General features: G+C 25.6%; 3 protein-coding genes across 5 annotated transcripts; 2 read left to right on the top strand and 1 right to left on the bottom strand.

The window, feature by feature from the left end:
* The first annotated feature begins 1,094 nt into the window (after positions 1–1,094).
* On the top strand, positions 1,095–3,181 carry LOC126855319 (peroxisomal membrane protein 11B). 3 transcript variants are annotated; one of them, XM_050602864.1, is made up of 5 exons: positions 1,095–1,229; positions 1,299–1,454; positions 1,583–1,946; positions 2,250–2,365; positions 2,449–3,181. In XM_050602864.1, the coding sequence occupies exons 3-5, from the start codon at positions 1,891–1,893 to the stop codon at positions 2,937–2,939; spliced, it is 663 nt and encodes a 220-aa protein (XP_050458821.1). In that variant the 5' UTR covers positions 1,095–1,229; positions 1,299–1,454; positions 1,583–1,890; the 3' UTR covers positions 2,940–3,181. The 3 variants fall into 3 exon arrangements, with proteins under 3 accessions (XP_050458821.1, XP_050458822.1, XP_050458820.1); XM_050602865.1 differs by having other exon boundaries at positions 1,299–1,533; positions 1,625–1,946; XM_050602863.1 differs by having other exon boundaries at positions 1,299–1,537; positions 1,625–1,946.
* A 390-nt stretch (positions 3,182–3,571) lies between these two features.
* On the bottom strand, positions 3,572–5,349 carry LOC126855326 (heme transporter hrg1-A-like). Its single transcript, XM_050602872.1, has 3 exons — positions 5,110–5,349; positions 3,962–4,135; positions 3,572–3,795 (listed from the first exon to the last, which is right to left on the bottom strand). Exons 1-3 carry the CDS (start codon positions 5,234–5,236, stop codon positions 3,647–3,649), a joined length of 450 nt encoding a protein of 149 aa, XP_050458829.1. The 5' UTR covers positions 5,237–5,349; the 3' UTR covers positions 3,572–3,646.
* A 1,951-nt stretch (positions 5,350–7,300) lies between these two features.
* Positions 7,301–14,341, top strand: LOC126855295 (nose resistant to fluoxetine protein 6-like). The gene is made up of 11 exons (XM_050602817.1): positions 7,301–7,671; positions 9,006–9,232; positions 9,593–9,810; positions 10,200–10,470; positions 12,014–12,174; positions 12,329–12,497; positions 12,585–12,781; positions 12,886–13,024; positions 13,117–13,312; positions 13,810–13,952; positions 14,065–14,341. The coding sequence occupies exons 1-11, from the start codon at positions 7,344–7,346 to the stop codon at positions 14,191–14,193; spliced, it is 2,178 nt and encodes a 725-aa protein (XP_050458774.1). The 5' UTR covers positions 7,301–7,343; the 3' UTR covers positions 14,194–14,341.
* The last annotated feature ends 1,041 nt before the right edge of the window (positions 14,342–15,382 follow it).

Below are 15,382 nucleotides of genomic sequence, written 5' to 3'. Positions count from 1 at the left end.
GGAGGAACATGCATCGATGATGCCGTAAAAAGAACGTTGTATAAAACGTTCTCAAATAAATTGACGGAGAAATATAACTGGGAAGGCCGACGCGGAAAAGAGCCACTGCATAAGCTGAAACTAATAAAAATTATTTTCAGTAAGTTTGTTTATATAAATACACAACTGCAAATATCTTCCGTTAGAAGATATTTTACTTTTTTTCTCTCTATGCGTATATAAAAATGACTAATTAATTTCAGTAACTTTAAACTTTTGTAACATATAATATTGATATTCAATTCATCTAAGTTAAATTTTATTTCCATCTTCTGCTTTGTATAACTTAGAAATAATTATTTAAACAAAGATAATGCACTATATCAATCACTATCAATTAAAGTCGAGGAAAAAGTGAAAATAAAGAAAATGTTTTTAGGTCCATACTTCACAATATCCTAGATTCCTATATATCCTTTATATATTTATTTTATTATTAAAAATATTATATATAAATATATATATATATATATATATATATATATATATATATATAATAGTTGAATGTAGTGTACAATTGTGTTTAAGAAATAAAATCTTCTTTTACTACAAATTGATAATAAAAAAGTTCATTAAAACAATTAATTTTAATATTTAAATTAAATATTAAATTAAATATTAATATTTAATATTTAAATTAAATATTAAATTAAATATTAAATATTAAATATAATAAAATATTAAATATAAATAAATATTATTTTTATTATTTTAATATTTAAATTTTAATATTTTAATTTTAATTTAAAAGTTTATTTTTTTTATAATAATATTGTTATATTATTATTAAGATATATTATATTATTATGAAGTATTATTAGATTATTATTCAGTATTATTATATTTTTATTATGTTAAAATTAATTTTTCTTTATTTTTTAATTTAAAAATATATAAAAAAGTACAAAAAGTTTATATTGTGTAATGTTTGTTTTATATTTAAATAAATATAAATTGTTTGTAATTTTCTTATTTTACTTCTTTTGAAATTATTATGCTTTTCAGAACACTTTGATTCCGCCATGTTTTTCCAAACTTTATGTTAACCAAAAGGAACATGGACCGTGGCCAAACTCTATCTATAGGGACTCTAGTATCATCGTCCTCCAATTACTTCCGGGCCCACTTGATGGTTACAAAAATTTACCCAGGGTTGACAGTCTTTAATAGTATCTCGTCGGTGACGAAAGGTATATATCATATTATTGTATGTATTCAACAATCAAAATAAACCGCCAAAACGTTATATCCGGTTTTAGGACTCCACGACGGCACATTGGCCGATTTCTGATTAAGGATCTCTAGAGAAACAGAACGAAACAATTATTGGGCTAGTGTTTATTTCCCCGATTTGTATTCACTAATAAGGACGAATCAATTCTAAATCAATCAAATAAATTATATAAACAATTCAAGTATGATGAATAAACCAACATATATAAATCTTATTTATGCATATTTTTATCTCCTAACCATGCGAGAATAAATACGTATGTATGTACGTACATAAAAAGATTTTTCATAACCTCTCAATATATTATAGATACATCACTGTTAGTTTTTTTCTGCATAAATTCTTCCAAAGTTCACAATAGGATGACTGGTTAATTGATAATGATGAAACAAGCACAATCGGGGTAATAGATATATATTATGACAGATGTAAGAAAGACGCAAAATAACATCAACAAGATTTTTGCATTCAATTTGGTGTACAAGATTGCATTAGACTATTCTATATCATCTTGAGAAAATACGAACGATAATTTTTATTCAAATTATTTATTCTTTTGTTTCTGTTTAATGTTATTTGCGCAATTTTGAATTCAAATAACTTGTTTGGAAAAAATCATGGATATCATTGTAAGGCTGAATGAACAAACGGCAGGCAGGGATAAAATAATAAGGTATTTATATTATTTATTAGAATATATAATTCCTGTGATATAAAATATTGTTTGAATATTCAACACACGATATAAAATTTATTCTCTCTTCTCAAATTTAATTTAGCAAAAGTTTTTTTCCAATCATTTATAGCTGTTATTGCATATGTGTTCAACATTTTTGCCAAAGAAAGATTAACTTCAAATTTATTAAAGAAAATGTATCATTAAAATTAAGAGATTGCAAAGTATGAGTTACTTTATATATTATTAATAATATTAGAAAAGCTAATGATAATTTTTATATATATATATTCATTGCAGATTATTACAATATGGAAGTCGTGCTTATTGGTACTATGCGCAGAATGCACAAAGCACAAAATTCTCAGCTGAAATTTTGAGAAGTTTGGAATTCACTTTTAGTACATTCCGAAAATGTATTCAACTTTTTAACTTGTAATGTTTTCTTATTATTAACAAAATTCATGTCATATTCATATCATATCTCATTTCTTTCTAGTGCTCCGTCTTGGAAGATGCTTAGACACTTTGTATTCGGCTCTAAAAATGATGAAGTATCCTGATCCAACAGTCAAGATAACATTAATTATGGCAAAAATAGCAAATGCTTTGTATTTACTGGCAGATCATTTTATTTGGGTCGGCAGAGTAGGAATTTTAAGAGTCAATTTGGAAAAGTGGAATAGAGTTGCAAATAAATATTGGCTAATAACTATTATTATGAGTTTAATGAGAGATTTTTATGAGATTATAAAGATTTTAAAACACGAGAAAAATATATTTAAACAATATCAAATATTGTCCTGTCTAAGAAATCATAAAAAAGTGATGATGGATACAGTTAAAAATGGATGTGATTTATTTATTCCATTGACAGCATTAGGTATCACAAAATGTACTCCTGGTACAGTAGGTTTACTTGGAATAATTTCTTCATTTATTGGTCTCTATACCATTATCAATCCACTTTATAAATTAACTCCATCTTAGGATAGAATATTTATTAATATGGTGTGTGTGTATGTATATGGATCTTTTGATTATAGATATAAATACATATAAGGAAATGGGCATATATGCAATATTCTTACATCAAAATGTTTTATGATTCTATGATTAATTAATATGAAAGATGTTATTGATTATATGTGATTATCAGGAAAAAATAGATCTTTTCTCTGTTTTTTTAAAATATATATTTCATAATATAATATACTTATTTATAATCTAAATATTATATATTTAATAATCTACATATAAAAAATTATCATATATTAGGCCTTGCAAATTTAAGTGTTCTTTTCTCATTCTCTTTTTCCTTTCCCATTCAACATCAAGCAATCAGCATTAATTAACTATAATTTCTTAGAAATGATAACTAATGCACTAACAAATACACATTTATCCTCTTTTATCCTCTTTCTTTCTCTGTCTCATTCAGCGAAATGAAGAAAAAAAGTGTTTTATGCAAAAAAAACTTTAACAGACCTAATATATATATATATATATATATATATATATATATATATATATATATATATTAAATATATAAAAATTTATATCTTAAATATATAAAATTTTATCTTTTTATAAGATATATATATATATATATATATATATATATCCTATATAAAAAAGATATAAAATTTTGTGTAAAAGATAATTATATAAAAATATAGATAATGTTCTTATGGTTCTCAAGCATTGTCCGTAAGTATGGGTGCTGTTCCCTCTTGAAGTAATAATTCATATTTATTTGAATAATACGTCAATGTAATACCCCATTTTGCACAGATCATAGACCATACTGCTGATATGAATGTGCTCTCAGAAATTGGTTGAATAGCTACATGATATAATAGAAAAAAAGTTCTTATGTATTAATACTTTATTATAATTATATAAAATTAGATTTTTTAGCATTTATACACAAAAAAACAAAATAAATAATCTCTTCTTCAATGAATAAAATAATATATGAAGTAAGTAATCTAAAATAATAATATGCTTACGAATCTTGTAGTAAAATGTAAGAAACAAATACCAAATCAGTGCAGTAACGCCAGTTACAGCACTTACAAAGCCTACAACATTTAAATTCCGCAATGTAACTCTAGTGTGCCATCTCTCCAAAGTTTCCTTGCCTTTTACCCATTGTAAGTGAAAACAGACTCCAGCTAAAGCACCTATACATTCCGAGACACAAATTAAATTTTGAAATAAAAAAACTAAAATTTCTATCCTCTTCATTGCAGCCATATTGAGCTATAACATCAAAAGTGAAAAACACTAATATTTTTCTGCACTGAATATCAAAGTAGATTAATTTCTTTGCATACCATTACATATGTTTGATAAATTGTATATATTTGTACATATTAAGAATGTCTTTATTAATTTTAGCCTACATTGATAAATCAATGTAAATATAGATAAAAAATATATTTTTTATCTATATATTTTGTTTATATTTCCAACAAGAACAGAATTTATGATAATTGGTCATGGTTTATAATATAGCATTTAGTGAACAAGAAAGAATAAAGGTTCTGTTTTTTCATTGATGTTATCATCATATCCAATATAAGTTGCAATAAGGAGTAAGGTATTTTATAAGTACAAAGAACGCAATTTTTAATCTTCCAATCATTACATAAATCAGTCGCATTCAGCAGAGAAAACTGCTCAGTAGCAATCGAACGTGAATGGCTCGTATTTTTAAACAAATCAACGTCAAGTATTGACAAGACAATAACTGAGCGCTTTCTCTGCTGAACGCATTGATTTCGATATAGCAGAGCTACAAATACATAACGATATATTTATTTTTATTATCATTAACAATAATCCTTTGTATTTATTATATCTTAGAATTAGTATAATATTAATTAGTATAGTATTAATATCTTAGAATTTATAGCTATGAAAAAATGATAGACTTTTGTCCAGCTCTTTCGTTTTTATATATTAACAGTATTTAATTTTGTTAGTCGAAACAAACTTTAAAACAGATAAAACAAAGTGATATAAACATTCATTCAGGATCCATGCAGTTAATCAGAGAAAAAAGAATTTCAGGTGTTTATTAATAAAATCTAATAACGCGCTATAATCTGTAACATATTTTGTTTCCAAACCGAAAAAGCTACACTTTTCTAACCTGCTAGCATCGACCAAAATCCGACATCGTGGTTTCCATAAGCGACAAACAGGACAAAAAATCCTAACACTCCAATAAATATACCCACAGCACTAATCAGCAGATGCACTAAAACGTCGCGTAACATTTTTTTTTCGAATGTCTATCAATTAAGTTGCAACAATAAAATATGTATTAATTATATATATCATGTTAATTAGGTGACTTCCATTTAGACACGTAACGATTGGACACCGCACGATTGGACACTGCATGATTGGACACGCACATTGTCCAATTGGACACCACACGATCGGACACTACACGATTGGACACCGCACGATCGGACACTACACGATTGGACACCGCACGATTGGACATCGCACGATTGGACAGCGCACGATTGGACACCGCACGATTGGACACCGCAAGATTGGACACCGCATGATTTATATAAATCCCCGTCTTTCCATAAATATTAGAAATTTTATTTCAATTGACTGACAACCCCTAATATCATTCAATTACCTTTTCATCCTTTAAATAATAAAAAATCCCCTGTCAAGCATTAGCAAGTTGCTGACAGTTTCCAGTCAGTCAACTTTAATCTATTATCCTACTATTATTTAAAACACCCCCACAATACAAGCGGGCTTGCCGTAAAAAACGGAACCATAGATCCAGCATAAAGAAACGCGTCAAATACAGCTATATATATGAATATAACCATATTATTTTAATTATTTTAATTATTTTTTAAAATCGCTCTTTAGCGCCAATCTTAGGATCCTACTGATTACGAATATTGTTATTATAATGTAATTTTCTTTGTATTTTGGGCATAATGCATAAGGAAATGAGCCAATCAAAATCTTTTATTTTTATCCCTACTCTTCGTTCCGAAGTGCTTGCATTGTGCATAAAACATAATGCATAGGGGGTCAAAAAATACGTAAGAATGAATTTTATCTCGATTACTCAAAGGCTTTCAGCATTTTAAATGTGATTTCAGCATAATATCAAGATGAATGCAGTCTTAATTTGTAAATTTAGTTGCGAGATTCGAGTTCTATGGCAAATTTTTTGATATTAGAAGAACACGAGTCGGAAGAAGAGATATTTCTTTTTTAACATCGTGTATTTATAATCGTGATATTTGAATTCGCAAATTACTATTTGCTTTAGCTTATTTCTTTTTTTACAAAAATACATTTTTCTAATTAACTTTGATTTTTTGAGAATATTAAAAGGCGCATATTATTGCACGAAAATTGTATTAACGGCAATATTCATCGGCGAATTAATGGAGATTTTCTCGCGGATGAATATATCCATTCACTTATCACTAATGAATATCAGGCGCATTGCCTCTATGATTTAAATTAAACAAAAAATATAGTTAATCAGCTAGATTTCTCACAGATTTAGCGATTTATATACTCATGCTTTTCTGAAATAGTATTTTTTAAAAAATATTAATTTATATCATTAATTTATATTATATAATATATGTGAAAAATATTCATTAAAATATATAATAAACAATGTATATAACAAAAAATAAGTTTTTATTCTATTTATATATATATATATATATATATATATATATATATATATATATATATATATATATAATTCAGAGAAAATATCTCGTAATAAAATTAATGAATAATATCAATCAAAAGTCTTAAAATATTTGTGTCATGACACAAATAAAATGCAGATAAAATATAGATAAAGATCATGACACAAACATTTTAAGACTTTTGATTGTAGATATAAAATTTTTTAGACTAAAGATTTACTACATTTATAGCCCTGACTTTATGTATCATAATTTTACCTTCGGTTATAACTTAAAATATGACTTTTTTTACGTGTTACTTTTATTAAACAATGATTGAAATGACCGAAATAGCAATCATTATTTATTCATGTTATCTCACTGCATCATAAAGAGTTAGAGTTTAGGCCATGACACTTGAAAAAGTTTTAGTTGTAACTGTAAAGCTGTAATCAAATCTACCAATCACAGTTAAATCTTCTTGAAACGTGACGCGAGAAAATGTTTGTGATTGGCCGATTTGTTTATGGTCTTACGGTTACGATTAAAACTTTTTCATGTATCCTTCATGTGGCTTTTACTCTAGCTCTCTATGATGTAGTGGGGTAAAGTGAATAAATAAGTGGACATAACAATAGTAGAATCTTTAGTTTATTGCAGTTTGCTCATCGTAGACAGTCATTATTTGATAATGTTCAAACAAACTGTGCTAATTTCCATTAGCATATTATTGTTAAGAGTATCAAGTACTTTTACTGAACAGAATCACTCTGCATCAGAACAATGGACATTTAATGAACATAATTCTTTGGATTCAGTGAATTTAAACAATATTTTAGATGGCGGTAATTGTAATAATGAACAGTGTTTTGCAAATACAGGATCATTAAATCCTATTAATTTACCGTTATTACCTATAATCTTTGCTCAGTCCGAGGATTTGCCAGATGGAAAATGTAAAAAAGATGCACAACGATTTTTAAAGGAATTGCAAAATGGTACTCTGTGGGCTGTGCAAAGTAAGTATCAAAAATCACGAAATTTATATAAACTAATCTATTTAAAAATTTATGTTTATAAATGATTATTGCAAAATATATTAAAATACATTCTTTTATTAAATATTACAAGTAAAAGAGAGATTAGATATATTTAAATATTTTAAATAATTTCTAAGGTTTATAAAAAATGCTTGTAAGTTTTGTAAACGTAAGTTTTGTATGTATTTTTTCGTATTTCAAATATTTGCTTTAAAAGAAAATATGTAAATTTGAATCAAATTTTATTATGTCACTGTCAAATTGATGTTTTTATATATAGAGTTTTATTAAATTCTAAACTTGATGGTCAAATTTATTGTTGCCTTTTTTATATAAGATCATAATTTTGATGAATTTTATTGGTTATAACCATGTGAGCATTTTTTTTATTCTTTAAGATCGAAGTTAATATTGGTTAATTTGACAATACAATATAAAATATGCTATAGATTATTTGTTTTTTCTTTTTTTGAATATTTCTCTATTGCGCGCGTTTTTCTTTTATCTCCGATCTGGAATGATATAATGAAAGAGGATCAATAATATGTCTTCCGATTGTCTCACACTTAATTAATTAAATTTCTTTGTAATACTTAAGAAATATATATTATCGTTTAAACAGTATAATTTAAGTACTTTAACTTGTGAAAAAATCTGTAAACAGAAGGAATCTGTAAACCGCATGTCATAAATTCTCTGAGAATGCGGAAGGCATTATATTATATTCGCGCGTGTACCCGCAAATATAATTAGGTGGTTTCAATCTTAAATTTTAAGTAATAATCAAGATGTAAACACGTAGAAATTTACATTCTATTTTAATTTATGATGATTGTTATATTAAAAATATGTGGTTACATAATAACGACTAAAAAATGCAATATCTACACATAATAAATTAAAAAACAAATTTCACAATAAAAATATAAAATAAGATATAAAAATTATATTCACAAGTAGAATCAGATTTTTAAACTTTATAAATTTTTTATAAAAAATAATCAAATTATATAAGAGATTTATATAAACCAGAAATTTACATCATATTTTATTTTTTATGATGATTGCTATTGTCTACAGCTAAAAAGTATTACACACACAACTAACTAGAAAACAAAACATTACTGGAATAATAAAAATATTAAATATGCTATAAAAATTAATAAAGTGACTATTATGCGTACATATACATGAATATCTGTAAGCATAAGCGCTCTATTATTGTTTTAATATTTTGATGTTAGAATTTTTGGAAAAAATATATAAATAAAATGTCTTATTTTTTTTTTGATTAAGTGAAATTTTTTTTTTAGTGTTCGATTCTTCATCAAAATATCCTGATGGCGTATTATACGGTAATACAAGACATTTGGGTAATTTTGATGAATGTTACAATTTGCAAAATGATATGGGAGAAGTTGAAAATAAAATGGCTGGTAGATATTGTTTAGTCGATCTTGAGTATAAAAGGAAAGATGCAATTTCTTATAAACCTGCTATGGATTACGATCCAAATGATTCTTTTTGGGAAGCAATAGAGGTATATTATTATAGATATATAGACTAGGAGTGATATATGCTTATAATGTTTTGCTATAAAAGATCAGATTAATAGAAAAGAAGAAAAAATGAGACAAAAAGAGGAAGAATCAAAAAATTTTTTTTCTTTCCATTTATACTTATATAATCTTGATAATCTTGATAAACAAAGATATTTTCTATTTGTTTCTTTCTTTCATCTCTTTAGGCTCTTAGACTATATAATTTATATATATATATATATATTTTTTTAATGTTATTATAGTATGTAAATAATTTTTTTTATTATAAACATTTGTGTAATTAAATAATTTTTTTATGATTAAGTAATTATATGTAAATAATAATGATGTGTATATAGGAACGAGGAAATATTCATCGCATTCGTCGCTATTTATTAAAACTAGCTTTATGCGTACCATCGACATGTAGCGCAAAAGATGTAGAAACGGCTTTAAAAAGGCCTCTGGAAAAGATCGGTGAAAGAAACAATATTAATATAAAGCCTGCTATTCATGTGAATTTTTGCCAAACAATTGAGGAAGCGCCTAAATTTACTTTCGCTGCAAAAATATATTGGTGAGTAATATTAATATCACAAAATATGCAAGTTTAAGAGGTTTGTCAAATAAGAAGAATATATTGTTTTTGTTTAAAATTAAAAGCATTATTCAGATAATTCTATTAAAAGTATTGAGATTTTACGTAAATTGTTTATGTCTTGTTCTCTTTTTGTATTATATTTTATCGTATGTATATTTTTAGCCGTAATAAAAGTATATATATTGTATATATATACTTTTATTATGGTTTATATATAATAAAACTAAATATGTTTTTAATTAATTTAAGTGTTAAAAAAATAATTCATAATTTATATAAAAACCTAAATTTTTTGCTAAATTACACATTTTCAAATAATACTGTTATGATCTCTATATCTCTGTACTCTTTATAATCTTTTCTAGTCTCGTATTACTAAGCTTGTTGATTGTAATACTCGTCAGTACTTGGTATGAGACTGAATTAAGTAGTGGAAACACATCAACTTTAAAAAAAGCATTACTTTGTTTCTCACTTCGGAGAAATTTTAAAAGTATTCTTCAGGTAAATTACTCGAATCCAGGTCTAGACAGCATACACTTTATACGATTATTCTCCTCAATTATTGTACTAACTGGACATCGTCTGATACAATATTATGCTAATCCGACGGTTAATATCATACAGTTTGAACAAGTAAGTATTATAGTTTTTATATTATATATAACTAATAGAGATAACTAATAATAAATACTTCTAATGTTTTTACACTCGTTAACAAAATTATTGCATATAAGTAATTTCAAAATTATGCATAACTTCAAACAAGCATAACTTCACCAAGAATTATCTTATTAAAATTTTTTTTTTCATTTTCAAGCGTAAAATCTGTACTTTAAAAAACATTTGTCAGATTTTGAATTTATCCCCTCCCCTCCTGCCGTCTTTCTAAAAATAAAAGCATATTAAAAAAATTCCGCGAAAAAAATAATCATATAAACCTTATTTTTTTTCAAGAGAAAGTCCATATTTTATGATAATTATCATAAAATATCCGAAAAAAATTTATTCTAAAAAAATTTTTTTCGGATATCTTATGATAATTATCATAAAATATGGACTTTTTCTTGAAAAAAAATAAGGTTTATATGATTATTTTTTTCGCGGAATTACGACATCAACATTTGATGTAGAGAGGAATGTCCATATTTAGTGCAGTGTTGTTTCCAGTTACAACAGATTAGTTGGCAGTCTTTCCAAATTTCGCATATGCGTGAGCGTCAAATCATCGAAACAAAAATAAATTTATTTTTGTCTCATCTTCCGATGATCTCTTGCCGACGCTCACGCTTACGCAAAATTTAAAAACAAAACTGCTATTTTCGTCTCGTCTTTCGATTTGTAGGCGAATATTTCCATATCCTCTTCCCCTAACAGCATTGCGCATACATAATGTGCCAAATTCGACCAGCAATCTTCTCGTATTATGTAATATGCTGATGCTGGCGGTAACTGTAATGAAAAATAAAATATAGAGATAACTTTGATATGTCATAATTCTGCGAAAAAAAATTGTACAAATTTCATTTTTTTTTAATTTGCAGGAAAAAATCCATATCTTACAATGATTATCATGAGATATGCGAAAAAAATTCATTTTACTTCGTGGAAAGCGTCAAATTATGCAATTTTTTGCAGATATAACAACGTTCTTATCTTTGAAAAAACGGCGAAAAAATAAATTTAAAATTTGATAAATGCTTTTTAAAACATAAATCTTAAGCTTGAGAATAAAAAAAAAATAATTTCAAATACGGCAATTTTTGGTGGAGTTATGTTTATGTTTATGAAGTTATACAAAATTTTAATATGAAATTACTTATGTGATAATTTTGTTGATGAGTGTATTTAGTAACACGTTGTTTTGTATTTTATCAATATTAAATAAAAATCTAAGTGCAAATTATGTGTGTGTGTGTGTGTATATATATATATATATATATATATATATATATATATATATATATATATATATACATATATTACATAATTTACGAGTATTATTTTTGAAATCGTTTTTGTGAATTTTTATGTCTACAATTATATAGCATTTAAACATTTATAATATAATAACACTTGAGCTATATGTATATTTTATAACATTAAATTTATATATTGCTTTATTGAGCAAAAATATTTGCATTTTTCATTTAATCTATTTTTAAATATTTTTTTGTAGTTATTTGCTTTACCGGTAACAACCTTTTATTTAAATGGAAAAGTTGTGATAGACGTGTTTTTTGCATTAGGCGCTCTTCTAGTCACATATCATATGTTAGCGGATTTAGATCGAAGGAAGCAATTCAATTTTTTCAATGATATTGTAACTAGATATTTTAGGTAAAAATAAAAAAAGGACGACATTATTTTATTTGAAACTTTTTCTAAGTATACATGGGATATACTATAATTTTAATTTTTAAGATTATAAATTTATCATTTAAAGAGCTGTACCATTATTTGATTTTATTAAAACATATTTATAAATTAATAGATTAACACCGTCCTACGCCATAATAATTTTCTTCCATATTTGGATCTTACCGCTTCTTGGTTCGGGACCCTTTTGGAAGCATGAAATCATTCAGGAGAGCGAGGAATGTGCCGCTAATTGGTGGTCAAATCTACTATATATTAACAATTATGTAAAATCATCAGAAATGGTAAGATACTTTAGATGTAAGACTGATGTATATGGATAAAGAATTTGTGTGTGAACAATATACATATCTGTTTTTTTTTTATTTTAGTGTATGTTTCAAACGTGGTATTTAGCCGTCGATTTCCAATTATTTATTCTTAGCCAATTTATAATTTACGCATTTTGGTGTATGCCTCGTAAAATTGGATATTCTTTTCTCGGAACACTAACAATCATTAGCTGTGCTATACCGTTTTTTTTAACATATTCATATGGTATATTGCCTGTTTTTCTATTTACGCCTCGGTAAGTTATGCGTATATTATATATATATATTATATTTATTTATTAAAGATAAATTTTTCATTAAATACAACATATACTGTGTTGAATCATGATAATATTTTTAGCTTGAATCATTTCAACGAGGTACCATCCTTTACGACAAATTATATACTCCCATATATGCGTTTTGTTGCATATTTTGTTGGTATAACCGCGGGTGCAATACTTCACGATCATAGAGGAATAAAACGGGAAATATCGACAGTATGTGATCTATATTGTATATTATTTTGTTTATAATATCTATTTTCAAACAAATTACACATGCTTAATTCATTGCATTTTATATTTTATAGTTCTGGTCGCATATATTGGTTTTAATATTGCCTTTGACTTTGACTGTTACATTTCAATTGTGGGCGCATAGATTTTTTATGCCATACTCCGAGTGGTCACCTCTAGAAGGTGGATTTTGTTCATTCTATCAGAAATTACTATTTGCCGTTTGCATTTGTGCTACGATAATCGTATTATCCCTCGACAGCCGTTTAAGTATGTATATAATAAAATAGTTTAATAATTAATACTTTGTGAATTAAAGATGTTTAATTGTATTACATTTACCATAAGAAATATTATTAAAAAATAATAATTTCTCAGGTTAATTTAAAAAACAGTAATATTTATGAGTAATATATATAATAAAGTCTTAATTATATAGAACAATAAAAAATATACTTAACATATTTTTGAATATAAATATATATATTTTTCACAGAAAGTGTTAATATTAAAAGATTACAAAAGTAATAAATATTTATAAAATATTACATAATAAATAATAATTATTTATAAGGCTTTAATAACAATCATAAAGGTTAAAAAAGGATGATAAGAACTGATGTGTATATTTGAATAATTAGTTGAAGGATATATATTTAATAAATTATTTCACATACGCAAACTAATGCGTCGGCTCTTTTTTAACCTTTATGATTAAAATATTATTTTTTTATTAACATTTTTAATATATATATATTTTTTTACAGCATTTTACCATAAATTTTTGACGCCTGGTTGGGTCCAAATATTAGGAAAATTAACTTATGGAGTTTTTCTAGTGAGTGATATATTTCACATATACAACAATGGACGAAGAAGAAGCGCTATAATGTTTTCATTTTATGATTTAGTACGTATATAAAGATTCTTTTATAAAATTGCAATCTGTATATTAATTATGTTTTTTGCATATTATCCATTTAAACAAGTAGTTGTTATAATTATAAATTCTTTTTGTTTAGATATGGGATTCTTTTCCAGACATAATCTCTTCCTTTTTGGTTGCTTTAGTTCTTACATTATGTGTTGAGATACCATTTAGAAAATTAGCACAAGTATTTCTTCCCTCAAAAAAAGCTGTCACTAAATGAGTATTTACCCGTATTTAAAATATTTTCTGATATTATTTCTTATTTTTGAACAATATAATTTATCATAAATATATGTAACTCTATGTATTACATAACTATTAAACAATTAAATGCTGCGTTTAAATAATAAATTACTTATAAAATTTAATGTGTATAATCTAGTAAATATTTCTTACACCTTAACAAAATAGATATTTCTTCTACGTCTTTTAAAAATGTTTTCAATACACTATAGGTTAAATCAAAAATTATAATGTGATTACGATTTATGATATTGAGATGAAATAATAGCCATTACAGCAAAATGAGATGTTTTACTGTATTTATTTCAATTTGCTTTATATTATAATTATCATCGTATAATAAAATAATCTGCTTTTAATAATTTAGAATTTATATTCTGTAAAATTAAAACAGTTAATAAGAATATAAATATATATTTTATACTTTTGTTAAATATTTAATTGTATTAAATCACATTTTATTGATATTTATATAAAATTTATGTATCTGGTTAAAACCTTTGTATACTATCTCATATATGTGGAATAATTTTAGTGTAAATAAATTAGTTTGGACCCCTCTAAGACAAATATATTGCATGAGAGCTGAAGTAAACTAGAGATAATCGATTGCGCGATTAGATAAGTATGAAGTAAAATATATTTGAATTTCCCTCCATTACAGTTTGACCATTTCTCTATACTTGTTTAGTTGAAAGAGACATCCCTGCTGACATGCCACATGTTAAACATATTCCAATCGTTTCTTGTATTTTTGAACATATATTCCCGACCGGTTAGTTTTCACTGATATCGATAATCTTTATCGTGCTTGCCTGGAAATTTGCATAAAAAATATTTGTTAGAAAGCTCTTCCAGGAATTGTGACGCAGCACGCCCGGCGCATAGTGATAGTGTATGACGACAGATCGTTGAACTCGAAATAACTGCGTGTTCAGGTAACCTTTTAAAATTTATGCTCTCGATACGAACATGCCAAATTGTTTTGAAATCATAAATCATTATTCGCGAGTGTGTAATGAATATATGATATAAATATCAGATAAAATATACACACGAAACGAATGAACGTGCTGTGTATGTTCCTCGCAGTGGCGTACGTAGTGAGGAAGATGCATTTCTATGTGATCTATATTTATGCACAAACAAGATAAAAGATATAACAT

This window comes from Cataglyphis hispanica, chromosome 15 (genome assembly GCF_021464435.1).
Source record: "Cataglyphis hispanica isolate Lineage 1 chromosome 15, ULB_Chis1_1.0, whole genome shotgun sequence".
Taxonomy (NCBI): domain Eukaryota; kingdom Metazoa; phylum Arthropoda; class Insecta; order Hymenoptera; family Formicidae; genus Cataglyphis; species Cataglyphis hispanica.
Note: the sequence above shows the minus strand (reverse complement) of the source record. Positions and strands in the feature narration are given on the sequence as shown.

Bases quoted from the DNA above. Each gene is read 5' to 3' on its own strand.
- LOC126855319 (XM_050602864.1), top strand. From the start codon at position 1,891: ATGGATATCATTGTAAGGCTGAATGAACAAACGGCAGGCAGGGATAAA. The intron at 1,947-2,249 runs GTATTTATATTA...TATTCATTGCAG, and splicing joins GGCAGGGATAAAATAATAAG to ATTATTACAATATGGAAGTC. The intron at 2,366-2,448 runs GTATTCAACTTT...ATTTCTTTCTAG, and splicing joins TTTTAGTACATTCCGAAAAT to TGCTCCGTCTTGGAAGATGC.
- LOC126855326 (XM_050602872.1), bottom strand. From the start codon at position 5,236: ATGTTACGCGACGTTTTAGTGCATCTGCTGATTAGTGCTGTGGGTATA. The intron at 4,136-5,109 runs GTTAGAAAAGTG...CGGAATGTATAG, and splicing joins ATTTTGGTCGATGCTAGCAG to GTGCTTTAGCTGGAGTCTGT. The intron at 3,796-3,961 runs GTAAGCATATTA...TATATCATGTAG, and splicing joins TACATTTTACTACAAGATTC to CTATTCAACCAATTTCTGAG.
- LOC126855295 (XM_050602817.1), top strand. From the start codon at position 7,344: ATGTTCAAACAAACTGTGCTAATTTCCATTAGCATATTATTGTTAAGA. The intron at 9,811-10,199 runs GTGAGTAATATT...AATCTTTTCTAG, and splicing joins TTCGCTGCAAAAATATATTG to TCTCGTATTACTAAGCTTGT. The intron at 13,953-14,064 runs GTACGTATATAA...CTTTTTGTTTAG, and splicing joins TGTTTTCATTTTATGATTTA to ATATGGGATTCTTTTCCAGA.